This window comes from Anopheles marshallii, chromosome 3 (genome assembly GCF_943734725.1).
Source record: "Anopheles marshallii chromosome 3, idAnoMarsDA_429_01, whole genome shotgun sequence".
NCBI lineage: Eukaryota > Metazoa > Arthropoda > Insecta > Diptera > Culicidae > Anopheles > Anopheles marshallii.
The window spans coordinates 57,701,736-57,723,787 of NC_071327.1; the positions used below are offsets into that span (position 1 = coordinate 57,701,736).

The window sequence follows — 22,052 nt, forward strand, 5'->3', positions numbered from 1 at the left end:
ATGGATATTTTTAAGAATTCATATCATTCTAAGAAAAATAATTGTTTCGTTACCGCCAAACCAGAAACAAATCCGCGCGTCATTTTCGAATTGAATGAAATTCTTGTCATTGACAAGTTATCCTATCGCTCAAGGAAGCAATAACCCATTCATACGCTAATTCCATACGATGATCTACCTTTTTAAACACAACATTATTCTTTACTTTTTAAATCATTCTGCAGCACCCCACAAAAAAAGCGTTAAAACCACAAGAGCGAGAGGTGTCACAGTGACTGGAATGTGTTATCTCTCTTTCGTGATGTGTGCGAAAAAGAAAGGCAACCGTTTAGGAAAAGCGCACGAGCAACAGAGCACGCATTCACTTGATCGAAGCAATCGGTTCTCTCGGCACACCAACACGCGCTCGATTGCCGTGTAAGCTTTCTGTAGTGTTTTTACTATCCCACCAGCGACCATACTCTTGGTCTGTCTCGTTACAACAATGTGTGTGTGTGTTGTTTTTTTTTTCGACCAAAACGAAACAATAACAAGGGTGCAGCAGTGTGTAACAGAAAGCGGAGCTTATCACGCTTCTCATGCCTTCCCAACTAAACATGCACCACAAGAGCACCGAAGGGCCCACAAAACCCATTGCCCGTCCAATTACAACCAGGCACAACACACACTCACACGATCTTGAGTTGAAATTTACTATCAGTAGTTAACGTGAAGCAGGACCGAAGCACCATCGTAACATGCGCCGCTCTCTGTCTCGCTCGATGGGCAAGAAATTCTCGAATGCGTTTCGTCTGCGCAGCTCGGCCGAAAAACCGAACCGTTTTTCACACGCTCTCCCCCTGTTACTCTCACTCTCCCACTCACTCACGCTCCCTCTCTATTTTTCGCTTACTTTCTCGCTCTTTCGCTCATACACAGACCGGGTGCCGTACAAACAAACAAGAGAACGAAAGGAAACCAAACAGGCGGGAAAACGTTCCTTCATTTTGAATTTCCTTTACGAATCTCTGGCTTTCTACAATTGTCTTCGTCCAAGGTGTTGTTTTTTTGTTTGAAATATAAACAGAAAAATTTTGCTGGAAGTTTGACATTATAGGTCCGGGTCTCATAAAATTCGATAAAACACACTCAAAAAGGCTTCCAAGACAGATCAGATCTAGCTAAACGGACACTGAAGTCCAATACACGCGTCATCTCGCACACTCACCTTTATTCATTTATTCGCAATGTGGTATGCACAGGTTGTACAGATTCTTTCTCCAATCCAAATCAATGTTGGGCCAGGATTATTCACATGTTTGAACAGACGTCTGTACCACACGACACAGCACCGAGTTGAAACCTTCCGTCGTTTAACTTCTTGGCAAGTGAAATAATACCAGTGCGTGTGTGTGTGTGTGAGTTTGTAAAAAAAAGCGCACGCGCACCCGCGTAAACACGCACTTTTCGGAGGAAAGTCACCGAATTTTCCTGCTTCAGATGAATTTGTAGAGCTGTTGTCCTGGGGCCGTGTTTTGCTACAGACTTTTACAACCCAGAAGATGCATCCGGACACACATAGGTACACAACACCGTGGGAAATTGTTACGGTATCCTGTGGCCGCAACGCCACCGAAACCGGGGGAGCACAACCAGACACACACACACAGACAGGGCGATGATGATAAGCGCGCCTGGATAAGCGGGAATACCGCCGGAAAACGACGGACGGTAAACGGAGAAGAGTTGGCCTGATGGTCCCGGAGTATAGAACGCCCTTTCGCTCTACGCTTTCTCGCCTTCCTTCTCTGGCGTGCGTCGTGTGCGCCGCGCTCTCTCACTCACGCGCCCATTCGTTCGGCCTGCTCACACGCATTGCGATCGCTCGTTCTGCGACGCGCCGAAGCTCTCCAAGGCCATCATCATCACCATCATCATCCAAACGGTGGATCCGGCGGAGCGACACACAACACGGAACCGTCGGCGAAACAAACGTGCACGAATTACCAGTGCCACCATACGTCCATCTCTATTCCTTCGCTGTCTCACAAACACACGCACAGCACACTCTCGCAGCGACGTAACGACGTACCGACCCGGCGGCGGGCCTGAATCCGGAAGTTAGGGCGAAAAATTCCATCAGGTTGATGAAGATGAGATGCTGCGCGTCATGTCTGCAATCCCAACACAACGCACACACACACACGCACACACACGGGTGGCTGTCGTTCGGTTTGTTTGTGGTGGTGATGTGTGATACACAACTACAGCCTCCTTCGCTTCACGGGGCAGAGCGGGACGGGAAGTGCACGCGGTTTTGCGTGACACGGGGGGCTCTCACACACAACGAAGCAAACGCACACACGCGAATGCGCGCCCGTTAGCACACGCACGCACGCACACACGTACACAAAGCAAAGCCACACAACAACGGCACGGAACCCAACGCCACTACCGCTGTGCGCGCACACATTCTCACAAACACGCACTCACACCCGTACGCAGTGCTAGAGAGCCCAATGGGCATGGGCAGGGCTTGCCGCTAGAGCGCCCACCCGAACGCGGGACCGGCCACCACGTTCCAAGTGAATTCTTCCGCCGTTTTCTTTGGCGGGCCCCGAACTACTTTGTGGGGAGAAACACAAACATTGGGGCTCATATGCAGGCTCGTGTGTGTTTTCGTACCATTTCGGTGACCCCTTCATTTCCAGAGAGCGAGCCGTGAGCATAACGGAACGCAACGCACGCGCGCGCGCGCGCTTTCTCTCCGATGTGTTGGCCTGCCATTTCTCGATGGTTTGTGTGGTGTCGTTTGGTTTTAATCCGGCGTGCGAAGCCAACGACGACAATTCATTAGCACTTCATCATCATCACCGTCATCGGCGCAATCATGGCCATCATCATCGTCGGTGCGGCGGCCACCAAGTGACCGACGGCCGGGTGCCGTAGCCGCCGCCGCCGCCACGGTCGCGCGCTTACGACGGTGGTGAACCCGAAAATATTGCGCTTCTTCCGTGTGGCGCGACGACATCGTCCGCGGTCGGGTGCCGTGCGACGGCGAGACGCAACACACATCACCGTCGGGAGGCGGTGCGGCAACGGAAACATTGGCCACCATTTTCTTTTGCACCACACCACCACTGCACTGGGTGGGTTGTATCACGCACTGGTTGCGGGGTTTTTCATGTACGGTCTTTACGCGAAAACCGTTGGAGAGCCATCGCATGGCGCTGCGCAGGGCTTTGCATTTAGTTTGTTCTTCAACTTCCACAGCGAACCAATCCACTCGCTTTGCCGATCGACGATCAACCGCGATCGAAACAGATGGGTAAGACCACACACAGTCGCCACACAGTTTAGTTTCTTCGGTCACAGTTAATTCCCACCAACTTTTCAACACATCCTCCACTCTTTTTTATCACCTTTCACGCTTTATCACACTGCCCCTCGCCTTCTTCACTTCCTCCTCACCACTTCCACCAATGCACCTTCTCCAGCCCTTTTCATTCTTCTCTTCTCCGCAAACTCAACGCAGGTACTGCCTGCTGCGGCTGCTCTGTCTGCTGTCACTTTCTTTTGCCAGATACCGAGGGATCACGGTAGGGGCGCGCATCGGCAACAACCAACATAAAAAAAAACCAAATTTGCATGCGCAATTATTAATTACAAAAATAACATTGTGTCCCGCGCGCCAACAGACCGGAGGAGAGGGATAGCACACAGCCAACCAACCGCACACAGGAGGAACAGGAAAAAAAAACAACCACGCAACCCGCACGGATCGACGTTATGCCACCGTCGCCACTAACGCACTCAGACTAAATGCGAAGGCTGAGTGTTGTGCGGAGTGTGTTCTGCGCGCTCTGGGGCCCATCATCTCGTCCATGGATCGTTCAACCGCGCCGGAGCCGAACGCGGCTGGCACGAGGAATTTCGCCGAAAGAGCACCCGAGACATGCCGCTCCGGCATGGGGAATTTGCCGCCTAGCGTTGCGAACGCCCGAGCGAGACGGCAACGCGTTGTTCGGTTTTACTCTCGCACCGCGGTCACTCGCCGCGGTGCTCACTCTCGCAAAGCACCGATAGGCGGATGAGCGAGTGCATATGGCTCCGAGCGCTCACGTTGCGTGGTGAGCGCGTTCTGAGCGGCTTCACCGTTTCGGCGCTCATCTTCTTAAGATGCGTCCACCGTGTCGCACTACATACCAGCACATCCAACACACAGCGGCCCAACCAAAAGCCGAAACCAAAAACCCACGCCGCACGCACGCACGACATGCACGGAACAGCATCAGCGGTCGGGTTGGTGGAAAAAATGGTGTCCCACACGCGCACAAATTCACTGTTGCTGAGATTCCGCTCGGATTTTTGGAGAAAAACGGATCCTTTTTTCATTGGGATGTAGAAATACAGCCTCCCCCTTCACGATTCTCGTCGCACTCTCCATGAACTCCGCGAAGAATAACAACAACAGAGTATCGTTCGTCTACACATTATAAACAATCCTAGATGAAATTTGAACAGTTGCTTGATTTCTTCAACTTATGTAAAACTTCTTTCCTAAAAAAGGGCTACAACGATCATTTGCAGAACATTTTTCCTAGCAAAGCATTTTTAAACCTCTCAATGTTTCAGAGCTCGATTGTTTAGTAATAGTGCCGCATTGAAATATTATCAGGACGTTCCTCACGAATAGAGAAAATCCCTATTTATAGTCGAAAAAAAAACATTTTTCCAAAATTCATTCAACTAAAAATGGAATAAAATATATCTGATACTATGCAAATTCGTGTCGGTGATCTTACAGATCACGAAAATTACTTGTTTGCGAATAATTTTTTCAATTGTTGCTCGAAATATATTAAAAGATCACTGAAGATCCTTAGACTAGAATGATCTACACCATTTTAATCAAATTGCAATCGAATTGATTCATTCGTACCGCGTTTACTTTCCGCTTAAAAGCTCAGCTTCAACACTTCAACAAACATCTAATGGATGGCTGCTTGGATTGTAGGGCCCAGTGCTACGCGTAGTTAGCTTAGACTTCGATTTACAATCTCACGCTGGCAGCATCTCAAAAGGTGCCAGGCAGTCTGCTACCGTCTCTGCCAGCGTAACCTCCATTCTTTAGCGCCATGCGCCAAAGCTCTTTTTTAACCGACCTCATGGAGGGTGTGGGCGCATTCGCGTGGTTCCGTGCAACAGCGAAGGTGTAAACCGTAACTAGCGAGAGCGAGCGATAATTACCCGACGAGATGTAACACAGTGGTTGATTATTGTACACCATTAGAGACTGTTGAAGTTCAAACGGTTCGGTAAACGGTTTCATAAGTAATCAGTCGTTTATCTGCAATCCATCATAAAGAATGGAATGAAAGATACGTTAACTATTTTACATCAAATTGTTATTGAATAACCAAACATTTCAGCATTTATCTGATTACGCCATTGAAATCGTGTTAGTTTGGACGACATCCTGAATGTTCTGAAGGACGAAACAGCATCGTAACATAGGCCAACTACACGAGCAATGTGGATAATCTTGGCAAGTTTAAAAGTTTTTCATTAAAATCGCTGAAATAATTCTTTGTATAACACATTTCATGCTTAACATTGAATACCTCAACAAGAGCTATGCTGTCTTTGAGTCATTTTACATCCAAACATCGGAGAATTTGGCATTAAAAAGGAACAGAATTTAGTTCACCTTTCGCACCCGATTAATCATCTTCAAAATGACTGCATTTTAAGTACATGTTTGTCCTATGCGCTAGATGCGAGACGCAAACGCACTATAAAACAAGCATGCCTAAAAGTCTACGACGTGCCTGGAAGTCTACGACCGCAATTTATCAATCCCACCACCATTGATTATATCGCACCGAGTGAAACCCCAACGACAGAAAACAGAAAACCCCGCAAAATTTGGCAATGCCATGTTACAGGCAGCAACAAAATAGCAAATGAAGGCGGCACGGGGGGCACGATAAGGCAGCGGCAAACAGAAAATTAGAAACAAAACACACTACGCAAAATGACAGCGATGTGCTAATATAAATAATTCATCTTCGCGCACCGTGTTTCGGGCATAGTCTATCGTTTTGCAAGTGTGGCACCAAATGGTCTGGAGTGGATGATGGCGATGATGATGATGATGATGATGATGGAGCAGATGACGGTGTCGCTCATGGAAAAGCTCTCCGTCAAAAGATCCAACCGTGCCGTCAAAGAAATCGGGAAAACAGGCGGGCGCGGAGGGCACGGTTCGGTAAGGGCTGCAGGTTACCCCGGGTGGATGTATCTCGCCGCATTTCGCTAATGAGCGAATCGTGCAGTGGAGTTTAAGATGTTAAACAAAAGATAAAAACAAAAACCCCCAAATCTCACACATCCAGCGGGTTCGGTGTATCGATGGTACGAGCACGGCGTACGAGAATCCTAACCGGAACCGGGGCGTGCACTGGACAACCGGTGCAAATTAGCAGGTTACGCTACGTATCGGTGAAAGGTTGTTGCCGCTCGCAGGTTGTTTCAGTTGGGCCTGCTCGCAAACGGTTCCGTTGCGAGATGATAGATGTTTACCCAACTGTTTATCTTCGATGGAACAAGTTATTCTAGCTGTGCATCTATAAATAAGCTTACCATCAATAGTTATTTAACCATTGTACCCATTTATACGTTACAGGTTCAATGACCACTTTAAGGAACGGATGTCTAACAGCGAATGTACTCTCCTTCTGCTTTATCGGCACAACAACCTTAAGAGGACTAGGTCTGTCATTTCCTGCTTTCTTTGGCTTTATTTACCCGCACCCGAGGGAGATAGTCAAGTCCTGCGTACGGGGGTTTGATCCGGATGGGATTTTGGACCGGTCCTGTCGTGTAAGAACCGATCTCGCTACCAATAAATAATATCGGGGCCACCCGAACCGTATGTAATAAGGGGACAATAATGTAAGGATGGGTTAAACATATTGAATGAAAAGAAACGGAAGCGATGGAATTGATGAAATAATTAATAAACAACTTCTTTTGGGCCTAAAATAAATGTAACAATTAAAAAAATGACGCTTAGAAAATGTTAGTTTCAAAAATTTCACGGCAGATGCGCAACGTACGGACGACATTATGATCGAAATGAAATTTTAAATCATAAAACAATGTTTGGACGAAATAAGGAATAAATTCCAAAAAAAAATCGATTAATAGATTGCTTAGAGGAGAAGTACCCATCACGAAATGTGCAAATGGCTTCGTGCTTTTAATGATGCTAAACCCTAATCGTTCCATCTCGTGGCTGTCACATAGCAAAGACCGTAATGGATATGCGCTTGCAATAAACGATCCAGAACGAATGCGAGCGTACACTTCAACAAACGGTGGAAGGTAGTTTTCCACAGTATTTGACAAGAATAAACTGCTCATTAGCGATCTGGCCCGCCATATGCCCTGTGTGTCTTGGCAAACTGGCAACCAGCAAACTAAACCTTCGTTATGATCGCAATCAAAGTTTTCCCATGATAAAGCTTAAAACATGCGCTAATGCTCGGCCCCCACAGCAAGTCACCCAACTTTCAGCGACTGTTTTCTACCAGCGGCCAGTAAACAAACTCTTCCTCCAAACAAATCTAATCACCACGTCGTCGTGTATAAAACATTCGGCTAAGTGAAAACAACCCTAAACTGTAGTATATACCAGCACCTTAAAAAAGCATGCCCTGCCAATTGAATTCGGACGCGCGGGGCGAGAATTCAACCGGAACTAGATGACACGCCGTCCGTCCGTCTGGAGAGCGTAAGAAGAGTCCAAGGCAGCCGCAGAAAACTCCAAAGAAACACCGTGCACAGCACAGCGGCCCCGGGGAATAGGGCTCTTCGGTCGCGAAAGGCGAGCGATAGGCGCGTTACGCGTTTGTTCATCAGGTGGCTCGTCTTCTAATGTCATAATCATCTCAGTCACGTGCTGTTGGGTTTTTCGGGGCGAGTGTTCTGGCCATTCGATATGAGTTTTTTTTTGGCGGGTAGGGCCCTTCTTGCTGCTGTACGAGGGTGGTGCGATGTGGTCAGATTTAATTCGAATCACAAATTTGCCAACCATTACCGGGCTTTTTCATGAAAGGTGGTTTTTTCTGCTTTGTTTTGGGAAGTTTCCTGTGCGGGGCCATACCATATGAAGACGACTCGCTTCATAAAGCATCACTAGAGGTGCGATATTTCTACAACAAAAACAAAAGAGTTAAAAGCTTCCGTACTTTGCCGACTGTTGTACCTTTAGAGTTCCATAAACTATGAAAATTGCAGGCGGAAACTGATCGTCTAGGGATAATAACCATTTGACGAACCCCTGATTGAGAGGCCTGATTGTACGGACATGGTAAGCATATTTAGGTGAGCTTTTACCTCATTTAAAACAGCATAAAAAAGGTATACAACTAATATTATAGCTTAATCAAATGAAGATCTTAGAACAACATTCCGGTACTAAGTTTGATCGTAGCATGACTCCAACTGTATCGCCCAAACCATTCCACAGTAACAAATGTTTGTATTTCAGCCAATCGAATATCGGAGCTTAAAAGGATAAACGAATCGCTTGCAAAACGGGTCGGAAAAACAACAACCCCGCACACACATGCATACACACTCACGCACGAACCAACCAACAGAACGGGAGGCAAGAAAATAATGAAACGGTGGTATCTCTTAGGCGGGTTTCACCGCATCGAATATACTTTTAATTCTTCTCTAAATCATATCCCAATTAGCAGCGTTTAGCAGTTAGCGATAAAAGCCTGGGAGGCGCGCCGTGAATGGATATCGTTCGTTATTCGTGCTTTAAAAATTAATTAATGGAAACTCTCCATATATGAGAGGACGATGACTTTTCACTTCCGGGCGAGTTTTGTTATTTTTTTTTTTTGGTAACTGCTTTGTGTGATACTGCTGTAACATTTCGACCGTAAAGCAAATTCCATGCCTGCATGTTTGCAGATAACATGAACGCGTCAGACAAACGATGGTAGCTGACCGGATCGGAAAAGAAGTAATGAAGGGATTGTTCACAATATAATTTTCGTACGATTTGCTAATAATTTTGGTAGAACAAAAACGAACGGATTTTATTTTTACACTTCTTACTGATGAATAAAAAAAAAATAAAAAGATTTAAAAAAAAGTTGATAAAGTGATATCAAAACAAAACAAAAAAAAAACTCATCAATTAACACTCCGTTTCCCGCCAAGAAATGAAAGCTTCGGTTGCGTTCTTCTTAAAAGCTCGCACAGCAGCATGCTCCATAAGCAACAACGCCACACGATCCCGAAGCCTGGTCATGGCACTAGGTGAGGTATTCTTTTTCCACCCCGCCGTTCTACGCACGAATGGAAGTTTCGTATTTTGAACGCAAGAAAAGCGCGCGTAACGTAACCGAGAAGCATTCTGTGGCAAGGTTTTGTCCCAGCCGGGTACACGCACATTATTTCAAATGCTGGTGCGATCGCATCAACACCAACAAGCGGCAGCAAACGAGTGAAACACACCGAACATCTCCCGTATCCTTAAGGTCTCAGGCTGATGGCGCTGTAAATAACGGGAATCGTCGGCCTCAAAGAACCCCGGGGCGGACAGACGCAGCGCGGCACGGGGGAGAAAAGGTGAACGAAAGGCTGAAGTGCGAACGAGAGGTACAACAAGAAGGACCAAAGAAAACAGAAAGAAACCCCCCCCCCTGAAGCCCGTCCGCAGCCGTCCGGGCCTGGTGCTTTTGACCACCAAAGCGAATGGTGACGACGACCACCAAACATGCCAGTGACGATCGCATATCCGAGATGCGATCGACAGACGAAAACAACAGCCAGAAAGCGTACAGTAACAGGGGGAACAAAAAAAAAATCCCCAAAAAACCAGACGCGGAAGTGTGCATGCACACGCACAGACGCGCGTGATCTTCTCGGATGCATTGGCCGAGCGCATACCAAACAAAAAGCCCTCTCTCTGCCACCGAGAACGCGCGTTAGACGCGCTCAAATGCAAGTGGCGGAATGGTGGCCCGGGGGGTGGGAGTGAGAGGGAATTGGTGCAATCGTGCGGGAAGGAAGCGGCGTCGCAATGGCATTTATGCTGCGCTTCGTTTCGCTTCGGATGAAATTCCTGGAAGGATCAGAGCGGTCGCCGGGTTTTGGTCTGAGAAATTACCTGATCCGGGCGACGGATGGTACATGCATGCAAAGCCAAGCGACAGTAAGGGAAACATGACAGAAGAATAACACACGATGGGTAAGGTAAAGACGGCCTTCACCGTGATGTGTGGGTGTGCGTATTGGGCGAGCACGTGTGTTGGTGTGTTTCATTACAGTTTGTTCGCAAGAAAGAAAGAATCGAAGAGCGGGAAAGGGTCCAACAAATACACCACACAGCAAACGCGCTGTTTAGGCTGTTTTTAGGCTGCGAACCCGGTTTGGTGAAGGAACGTGATGAACAAGATTATTTCTAATTTTAAGTAATACGTTTAGAGTTAGTTTAGACAATAAAGTGTACCAAGAAATGGGTAAAATCTTATTATGCAGGAGAGTATAGATGAACAGAAGAGAAACCAATTTAAAAACAAACTTTAATCAAAATTGTCATGATCATCAAGCTGTCTGCCTTAAAGCAACGATATATAACTTTACATATTAACAATTGTGATCTAATTCAGTAATATCCTTAATTCCGTAAAGGAACAAAAGAGGATTAAATTCAATTAAAATACTAAAATTACAATCAAATCATTAATTATGATCGATAATCGTTTCGTTTCTGATTTTCTCAAAACAATTATGGTCTTTTGCTGCTGAATACAACCGGGATAAGGTGCCCAAATCATATTCACTGTCTGGAGAAGAAAATGCCTCCAAATCCAATGTGAATCCGACTGCTGAATCGAATGTCTACTTGAGTTTAAGTTGCCCATAGTTGTTAAGCAATACGGCTTGGCCGTTCTTCTTAAATAAAAATATCATTAAATCCAAATGTAATGAAAACATTCCATCTTAATCAAAACAAGGGCAGAAGTTTACAGAACGTCAAAGAAATAGTTAATATGTATTTGAAAAACTTTAAGAAATATACAGATTTTTGAAGCCAATTTTGATACTTTTCATCTTTCAGAAAATTAAAAACTTAAAAAAACAGCTTTCAGAAAGTTAATATAATTAATTTTACTTACTTATACAGGAGGACATCAAAAACAGGTTTAGAATGTTTGCCATAGACACTTACCTGTAGAAAAAATAAAATAAAATAAGGGTTTGATTAGAGAATACAATAAAGCTACATATTTAACATAGGAACATATTCAACATATTTAAAATAAATCAAACTTTTGATTGTAAAGGTTACATGTATTCCTTATTTTAGTGCGCGAGTTTATTCCATTGTTTGGAACTTAATCTGAATGATGGAGACGCAAGGTTCTTTACAATTTCAAATCACAATGCAGATTGCGCATAAAAACAAATTTCAACACCATAAAACACTGTTTGAATAGTACATCTAGCTGATAAATGATCCTTCTACAGCGATCTTAGTATAAGAACTAAAACTGCAGCCACGTGTTGTTTTCCAAGGCAACTCTCTGAGTAGCATGATCAGATAAACATGTTGATCTCGCTTTCAAGGTATTTTCCCTTTCATATCAATCGTCTAAACTTTGACTTTACGAAAATTTTATTTTATTTAATTTTAAAAAAAAAAAAAATTTTATTTAATTAAAAACGCTTTTACACACAATATTATACCCGATTGACAAACTCTGGCACCTCTCATGAAATTGCCTAACATGTTCAAGGACTGCCTTATCGTTCACGTTGCCAATTCTTGCGCTCATAGATCTAGCAAGGAAATCAGTGCCATTTGCCCTGGGGGCGTTGTTTTCCATTAACAGTTCATTTTCCCAGCAGATGATTGTGCATCCGGCCGGACGCCGAAAAGGATTCGCCCCTGGCAGCACAACAGAGCGCGCTAAGCCGTACCGTGTACCGTGAAATACGAACGCATCGATATGCAACAGGGCGCACGATGATTGGTGGAATTGACAGTAAAGTGTGATAATTACATTCTTTGGCCTGAATTGCCGACTGCACGAGCAAATCTGTTGCCGTGCGATCGGTTCGTTGTAGTTTCATCAGCTAGCTCGGGCTCAAATGCAGAGTGGGATTACAATTTTCTCAAGGATTTACTAAGGAAACATTTGAAGTAATACCCATGAGAGAGAGAAAGAGAGAGAAAGAGAAAGAAAGAGAAACCAGAAAGCAAAGAAAGGATTGATGCTAACAGTTAGACCATCCGTTTTATTAACATCCCATCGGAATGCTGGGCATGAATTCAATGAGCTGAACGTTATTTAAGACACGAAAAAACATGAACGCCGTATCTTTCTTATGCATCAGACTATCAAAAATAATTCGTTTGAAATGCATCTTAATTTAAAATATCAACTTTTATAATGGTACCAAAGATGCTGAATCATAGCAATATGGTGCAATAGAGTAATTAGACAATTGAGTAATGCAGTGGAGTCTCTAACATGCTGAGGAAAACATTAGAATATATCTATGATACCATAGGTAAGTAAAGGATCTACGATACTTTAAGTTTGATTTTAAGTATTAAGATCTTATTCGTTAAACAATCGAGCGTATATCATATGGTGAATGGTGAACTATATTACAAGACAAAGATATATCTGCACATCTGCACATATATTGGTTCTGCTTGAATCTTTCAATCGCTCGTATCTGAGATATTTGTTCAAGAATTTTAAAGCAAATATATCATGTAAAATTTAACTATTTCCAGATTGGTTCCAACAAACAGTTGGTTCACTTTCTAGGCAAATGTATGGACATAATTCAGCCTGGATTAAATTTGCTGGAAAAATGTTTTGTTTGGACATTTGACAAACAACTGATCAGAAATTTTTGCAAAATATAAAGGAATTTCAAAACAAAGCTAGAAATTCAATACCTAGGCTTGCCAATTTAATTGGAAAGCAGCGGATGAGCCCTAACACGTCATGTCATTACACTATTAGAAAACATTAATTACAGGCATCATAGCTTTGACTAAAACTGCACAAGTCTTCTTTGTAGAATAATCGTTTACTGTTGTATTCAATCCAACAAAAAAATATCGTCTTGTTGAAACATGTTAACATTGCAAGCAACGGTGTTGAGATTCATAGCGACAATTTTGAGTTCGGATAAGAAACACTGTATAATCACACGAACAAGCTTTGCTGTAACAATATAAATTAATTAATAGTATAAATTCTTATACTAACAACGATCTACAAGAAATAAGTGTCGAGTAGATTATTTTAATCTATCTGAACGCTGACGATGGTAATGGTACGCATAAAATTCAAACCGAACAGACGCGTGCCTTTTTGCGGACAGTTACATTCGCTGGCTTGATGGCGCTTAGAAACTACTCGCCGATTCCACGACGCCATTATCACGTTGTCCTGTGCCATTCTGTTAATGTTTCCTTCTCATTCACACGCAAACGACTGCCTTCATCAAGTTCACACGGTCGGTGTGGTGCAAGAGTGAGAGAGCTGCTTCTGGTGACGCTATCGAAAAGCGACCAGACCGTTCGGACGCGTTAGCACTACCAGACGGCTGTATGCTAAACAGAACTCTATGGCCAATTTGAATATCTTTATTTCGACGCATATACGCGTGCACGACACGACGTTCACAGCGAACACGAACAGATCCCACAATTCTAAGGCACAATTTATGTTTTTTTTTCTGTAATTGATTTAGCTTATGCTCATGCTAAAACTGATCGTAATATGCAATCTCCAAATGATCAATTACGGTGTAAAAAATATGCAAATGAAAGATTCCGGAAAGTCATCACACATTAAAGCGTTAAAAACTTGATAGTGGAAAATTAATCGTTGTAAGACGTAAACTTTCAACCAAATTAAAATGGAAGAACCTAGTAAACGTACAGGTTAATAATTTCTTATTAAATAATAAATATAATAATAATATTTATAATGATAAATTCAAGCTTCAGTAATTTATTTTGTTTAAAGAAATTCATTCGAAAGCAATAAAATTATGGTTTCTCCTACACCACACTACACTGCATGAAATTGTTAACCTGAGTTATATTTTTCCATTTTCCACGTAAATGGTATCGTCAAAAAATCAGCACGTAATCCGATATATTTATACTCTAAAACATGGTTTAAAATGATAGCATTACCGGAATTCAGAACTTTTTTGTTCGCTAATCTTCATGGACAACTTAAAGTGAGGGACCAAGCGTCTCCATATCGCATTCCAAGCCGTCCATAAGATTAATGTTAATCGTATGTACTAAAAGCATTAATTGTTACTACAATTTAAAATAAATAAACATTTAGTTGCAACTTTAGCAAATCATCAAAATTATACATAAAACATAATATCAACCATGTAAAGCAGAGTTGTTTAGAGCACGTTACTTAGCGGTTTTGTTTTTGTATCAACTTTAAGAATGGTGGAATTTTTAAAATATCCACAAACAAGTAATCACAATAGGAGTTTAATTTATTTGAAAAAAAAAAACAAAAAAAACACCCAAAAAACCATTTTTATCAAGTCGCTCTCTAACACGCCCCAGGGACAGTAGTAGCTGAGATAAAATGGAGCACGTGTGACGGAGCGCAATGCTGACCGCAGTGGCGGACACACATACATCACAGGCTCGCAAGAATGCGCAAGAAGGGACCCACGACACCATCACCACCACCATCACCAATCATGTATTTAATCGTTGCGGCGCCACACTGATCAGCATGCGGGCACGCACGGATAAACCGAAGTGTGTTGTAAAGTGTTCCGGACACGTTCTGGTAGGCTGAGTACGACGGGTTAATCGCCGAATGATGAGCATTAAAAATGGGCTCAGAGAGCCTGTAATCTGGATTAACGGTTTGGTCTGTCGCTTATTTTATTTGGAACTGCTTCTAGTTTTGGTGACAAGGATCGCAAGGATACATGAGACCAGCTAAACAGAAGGCATAACATGCTGTACTGAAAGATGATGCCATGTTTTGCTTCACCTTCTGCTAACTTATCAATCCATTGTCCAACGCGCTGTGGCTTACTTGTAATACTTATCAAGACGCACACACATCGTTGTGCACATCGGCGGTACAAACCAACCCGTTGCTTCCCGATGCTCCACAAGCCTACATACATGCACACCGCATCTTCTGGATTGGAGCAGAAGACACACATCAAAAGGGCGTTTGGAGGAGGTATACAGGGGGTGGAGGGGGGCGGAAGGTTGGTTTTCTGTAGCTAAACGCGCGCGACAGATTCCCAATTTGATTTCGGCGACGGCGAATGTTGGGTTACACATTTTGACCGCGTGTTTGTGTGTTTGTATTATTTTGTTCTTTTCTAGCTTTTTTTTTTTGGCGCGCGCGTTTCACTCACAGGTTCAACGAACTGCTCGAACCGCCACAAGGTCATCGCCGCCGCGCGCAGAGCACCGCGTGTATTGCGTACCTCGTAAGAAAGAAAACAACACACAAAAAAAAAACGACACACACGCACACACACACACACACATAAAAAACTTTAGAAGTGGGGGGGGGCGATTTGGGGCATTCAAGAGAACCCTCAAGAGCAGCACAGAAGCGCTTGGGCGTGAGCACTTCTCGCTCATAACGAGTGTCGGGAGCTGAGTGAGCGTTTAGGGGATGAGCTGCGAAAAAAAATGGGGAGCCAAATATGATATTGGTGGGGTTTTTTTTTCCTTCTTCCGAATATTCCCACACTACCATACGGGACGGAAGCTCTCCGAGAGCGGTTTGGGGCTGGGGAAGATCTCGCGAGTGCGTTTGAAATTGTCAAGTCTCACACGCGGTTTCTTGATATCGAGCGGACCGTGAGCTGAAGCTTTTGAGTTACATTGACTACAACGTATACTTACAATGGTTACTATCGCTGCCAATAAAACTACACCTACTAAGGGATGATACTACGTTCTAAAAGAGCACCAAGGAGACTTTGATCATTACAATTTGTTCACATTGAGTGTTGTTTTGTTAATTTGAAACACATTTTTCTATTCACTAGTGGACATCTTAGTGTACAAAGCATCGATTTCACCCGATTGCATAAGGTTTTCTCTTCGATTATCAACTAATAGTCCAAAGAATGATATAACCTCATAACAATTATGTATAAAATAAGTGAATTTTATTGGTCATTTAAAAACATTTCTTATGTAACTCTCTATTTATCTTGATTTTTCAAACACCAAAGTAATAACAATCGAAAATTTTAAACCATCCATTCAAAGGTACATCCACCTTTCGTTAAACGGTTTGTTTTAGCATCTTGCTATTTGCCACGCCCATCATTATGAGCAGCAATAATGTTCTGCCGATGATAACAGAGCGACAGGCGGAAAGGATGCGAGTATCTGCGGCACAAGCTAAAGGGGTGGTTGCATATTTATGCCGCGGGCGGCATGGTTGCCAACAAGCAAACATAGTACACGCTCAAAACGGGTCTGCCGTTTGGCGCTTTTGCTGGCAATGAACATTCCCAACTGTTGACAGGCAAAGTTTGTTAGTGTTACGATGGATGGAAGATTAGAAAATGGAAACATCCTAAAGGAATTTGCGACATTTTGTCCGACATTGGTATCTGATAACTACAAAAAAAAAAATATTATCAGATACGATATTCAGGAACAACTTCCACGGAACCCTACTCATACCATCGACAGGTGTCAATTCGTTTCAAAAACAAAATGATCGCAAAAAAAGTCGGTTATCAAAGGGGAAAAAACGTCAAAGTTAGAATATGATCTTATTACCAGTCATTGAATAAAAATAATGTTTCCTTAAGCAAAAATCGTTTCTTTACACGACGATTTAAGCCATACTGAATACACATATTGTGTTGTGAAAGGAATAAAGCAACTTGCTTCAAAATCAAATATATTGTTTTCACAGCTCTTGAACACATCAACGGGTTGCAATGATGCCAGACGCGCCAAAGTGATTTGTACTAGCCACCACCAACCAAGCGAGAAACCGCACCGAATGTTTATAGCAGGTCAAAGATTTACCCACGGGAAGCAATGGAAAGTGAGACTATTTCCATTTGCCAATCCACTTCTGGAGCAACTTTATGTTCCCTTGTGTGCTTGGTTTATCCACGGCACTTCCAGCGTCCAGAAGGTTGCGGTTAAAGAGAAGATGTCTCCACAGACAATATACAAAACCCCGACAGTAGAGTGCGGATGGTGGTTGATTGCGGGGATACTTTAATATATTATCAATTTTATATTCGTGGGAACTTAATGGGGAACTGCATGCATACCGCCCAGCATCTGCATCCACTGGACCGAGAAGGCGCGCCGGGCATCGGAATCTATCCCCGGTTGCGGTAGGAAGGCGATAAAATGAGTTATTATTGATCTTGCTCTTTCCCTGATGAAAAGCTCCACGTACATTCGAGACGCGAAGACAACCCGTTACCGCTGGGTGCTCTGCTATTTCTGGAGGGTTCGATCGATTGCGGTTTGGTTCTGCCCATCTTTCTTGCGAGGACACAACATACACACCATACCTGGTGGGTGGGTGGAATGAGTGTCATTGCAGCGCCACCCCGACCCCCACAATTTTGGTCGATCGTAAAACGTCTTGACTACTAGCAACGACGATGTAGGAAGCGGGGGTTGGCACAATATTGGGGAGTGAGTCCCAATGCCTGAGGATACTGGGAAATTATTATAATGGTGTCGCTACAGCGCGAGCGCACGCAAAAACTAGTTCTCTTTTTGCTCACTACTTATAATTTTCGAGTCTAGCAGACTCAGCATACAGCAGTACTATAAAAAGGCATGCACTTTTTTGTAGGTTGGTGTGGTAATTGAGTGAATAGCATAAAAATACCCAAGTTATGGCTGAAACCTGCAGTGTTGCTTGACTTTATGAACTAGAAAATTCTTTATAGTCAAAGTATTACACGATAACATTCGTCTAGAAATGTTAATGAATTCTATGCCGAAATTCTCGAAAACAGTATTGATTATAATTTAGTGTAAGAAGTAGTCTCAAATACATGTTAAACAAACATATTTTCGAATAACATATACAAATCAACAAGCTTTTGAATTTGACTAAGAACATTACATCACTACATGTAACTAAATTTCAGTAAATTTTGCACAAAAATATGAATAAAGTTGAAAATTTTTATGCATCGAATGAAAGGTTAAGTGAAAAGAAAAATATGGAACATTGAAATAAATATATCGCATGCCTATGAATGGCCAATGAACCGAAAAAAATATTCAATTTGGCACTCATAACGACTTTCTCTATACTTATGGACAAAATCAATCTCTATAAAGTTTTCAGATGATAAATGGAGGATATCTATTTTTCTTTTTGTAAAGTAAAGGCTTTTTGTAATTGTCATGAAACTATTGCAATGACCATAAAATAAGGACGAAAATATAATTCTGATCCAAAATACGTGTGCAAGTTCAGCAGCATAATATGAGGCAAACGGTGCAAATAAGTTAAGAACACAATGAATCAGTGGAAAGATGTAAAGAAATATTCCAAAAGCTTACTTGTTTGCTTTCAACTTCGTTTCATCTAGCAGTAACAGATCGACGCTACTGGTGACCAACTCCGGTCGATGATCAACCGTTCGCTTCACGTAAATCTGCCCGTTCACCGTGAACACGCTTTTAATCTTGCCATCGCGTTTCAGACGCATTGCCTCCGCCTTAAGGCTGACGTTACCCCGGGTTAGATTTTCACTCACAAACACTCGACCGTCCGATCCGCTATAACCCAAGTCCGGCAGTGCCAACCCAGTTCCAGCCTTACCACCCTCCTGGTACCGGCGATAAAACTCATTTCGCGCGTTCCGAAACACAAACTGCACGTGAACGGCTGGTGGCTGTACGGTAGGTTCGGTTACGCCCGCACGTAACTTCCCGACACGAGTCCTTGCGAGATTGTCCAGCACGGCTATACTATACCGGGAGGGTTTAACATCCGGCGCCGATGGTCCGAGATCGAGGCGTCGTATATGCACGATGGGGATCTCGCTCTCCGTGTATCCCAGTCGGCGGGCAATACGCACGTAACACTCGCGCAGACCGTCGCCCTGCAGGGTCGCCGGGACGCCTATTAGCAGCAGATCACCGGCCCGGTTCGAACGTTGCCCATAGTCTTGATGTGCCAGGAACAGTCGATTTGTTTGCGTAAGGCGACGATTCAGCGTTTCGATGCGATCTCCAATTTGATCCCGCAGACCGTGCACCTCCGAGAGCAACCGATCGAATTTATGATCGAGTGTGCTTTCGGGTGCAAGCGCGCCACATCGGTTGCGTTGGTTGCATCGCTCCAGTTCGGTTTTTTCGGTGGCGGCAATGGCGGACATTATTTCGACATACCTGTCGTCCTCGTGTTTAGCAGTGATGTTCAAGTTGAGAAAAGCTTGACCCTTGATATGGGGGTCGTCCTCATTTATTGTGTTTACGATATTGTTAGATGGCTCGAATGGAAGACTCCGCGAGGAAGTGTTGTTAGCACAATTGAAGGACATGCTCTCAGTTTGGTGCTATTATGAACTGTACATTCGGCACTGGTTTCGTTTGGACAAGATACACTTTTCTCACACATATGCACAATGACTGTTCGTTTTCAAGCGTGAGTATGAGGAAATTATGAACTGATTTTTATTTATTTCATAAGGAACGCTTCAGGCTTCAGTGAAATCCTTGAAACTGACTGAACACACAATAATAGTTTATTATATTTTGAAATTTCCTAATTTAATTTTGAATATTTCCTTAAAAAAATTATTTGTAAATAAAAGCAACAAAAAACTAAAAACAAATTAAAACAGCTTAGCACCTTAGGTTTAGTCATCTAAACACGTTTCCAATGCATAATACTAAAATAACCTTAGCTTGAAGCAAATCCACGAACATTTGCTCTAAAAAATACGAAATAAAGCAGTTCGACTTAAAGAAAAAAGTGATCAGGTGGTTCGTTGTAAATATATACTCCAAAGTCCGTGTGCACAATTCGCACCGGGAGGGTAATGGGGACATGCGAAGAGAGCCAGATTTGTCGTCTAAAAATGTAGCCTTTCAACGGTTGGCTCTGGTGGCACAAAAATAGCTAACATTTGCTCTCCTCCATCATCTGATAGTATATTGTGGGGTGTTTTTTTTCTGTTGCAAAGCTTGAGGGCTAATTCCCTGTAACTCAATACAAGGGCAACCGTTGCGCTACGCCTTCTTTCATCCAAACCACCCACCAAACCACAGTCTGCCTCGCACATTGCAGGATCGCATGGAACCACCAAACAGCAGCACTGTTCTGCTGGGAAGAGTAGTAAATTTTGGGGGGTGAGTGAAACAATTCGGCTCTTGCACGGTGTACACCTCCAGTGCAAAACGTCTACGATGGCACATCTTAAGGGAATGTGTTATGCGCCGGTCTTGATATCTAAATGTTTGTACTGGAAGGGCTTGTCACTCACACAAACAGAAATCCCTGTGAGAGGGTTTCTTCACGGTTATGGGCGTTCGCGTAGACGGCAAAAAGGGCAAATTTGTGTTGGAGAGTTTCCTCTCCGCTGTTACTTAGAAAACAGAGAGAATGTGTTTTTCCGTCGTTTCCACTCCACCCTCAAGATACAAAAAAGGATTAAAAAGGACATAAACCAGGTAAGAGCGAAAAAGATTAGAACTCTGCTAAAGCAACCCTTAAATTAAGCTTAAAATGTTTCGTTAACGATTGAACACATTTGCTTCGAAGGGAATTCCATCTAATTTAAAAAAAATATTCTGCTTAAATTAAGTTTGAATAATTCTCTTTCCGTAGAACAATTTCTATTTACACCATTTTGCCATTTTTGGCAAGAATATGTGAATTCATATTTCGCTCTATACGATATAGGATTGGACAAATGTTTTTGATATGCATTTCGATGTCGCCCTCCGACACATAGTGGATTCGTTTTTTCCGTCAACAGCTTTCGCTGGAATTGCTACTCCTTTTCCCAGAATTACTTCTCCTTTCAAACATTTGTCTTCTTCTGCCGCGCTTCTATCACAACCACACCTAAAAAAAAAACGTTCAGGCGACCGTACGAGAAAAACTCTCGATACACCTTCCATTCCATCATACCTATCGGCGAGTACGGCACCGACACCATGGGGTGAACTAGACGGAAAATTATCGATTACGCTCCGAAAGTCGTTGCCTCCTTTTGCAGGAGCCGCGCACGCGACTGCTCTTTTCCTTCGCCGTGACTCACTTTTCATTTTTCCTTTTTTGATTTATCACATTTTGGAGAAAGTGGATCCCCCCACGCTCTCTCCTCATTAAAAAGGCATCAAAAACTCTCTCAAAACGGTTCTCTCGCTCACCGTTTTAACTTTTTGCGTGCCGATCTAGTGAAGGGCAGATGGAACCAAACACCACCTAGCGTCTAATGTTTTCCAAGGAATATTTACCCAAAACAGGCGCTATTAGTACGCTTATTTGATACAATTATACGAGTAGTTAAATAATTAATACAGACAAACTAAAAACAGTGAATTGAATTAGATAGACACCAAACTAGTATAAATGATCAACATTCAAATAGCACGTGTATGTAGTGTGCGTTAATTGACTAATTGAATTTTGAACATCAAATGAGTAGTGTAGAAAGGATTGTACACACATGACCATCAAGCGGTGTTATATAAAATGTTTCATGAATAACTTTATGCGATAGTTTACACTACACTTTCCTTATGACATTTATGGGCTCTTACAACACAATCGGTCTATGCGAACACATACACGCACACGCACATATACGAGATTCTCGGCATCTTCAATGCATCTGTTACGAGACGTGGTAAATATTCTTCAGCTATATACAAACTAAATGCACATATAGATGCAGTTTTCGATGTTAACTCTTCCTTTCACAGAATAAGCGGTGGTTATTGATTTTTGAGCAGCACCTTAACCACCAACCCA

At 43.1% G+C, this 22,052-nt stretch overlaps 1 protein-coding gene across 1 annotated transcript in view; it reads right to left on the reverse strand.

Moving 5' to 3' along the window:
• LOC128713407 (uncharacterized) overlaps positions 1-19,611 on the reverse strand; it is a 52,944-nt gene extending 33,333 nt beyond the window's left edge. The window contains exon 1 of the mRNA XM_053808265.1: positions 18,626-19,611. Within this exon, the coding sequence (XP_053664240.1) occupies positions 18,626-19,611 (986 nt within the window). The remainder of the gene's footprint in view (positions 1-18,625) is intronic.
• Between the last annotated feature and the right edge of the window lie 2,441 nt (positions 19,612-22,052).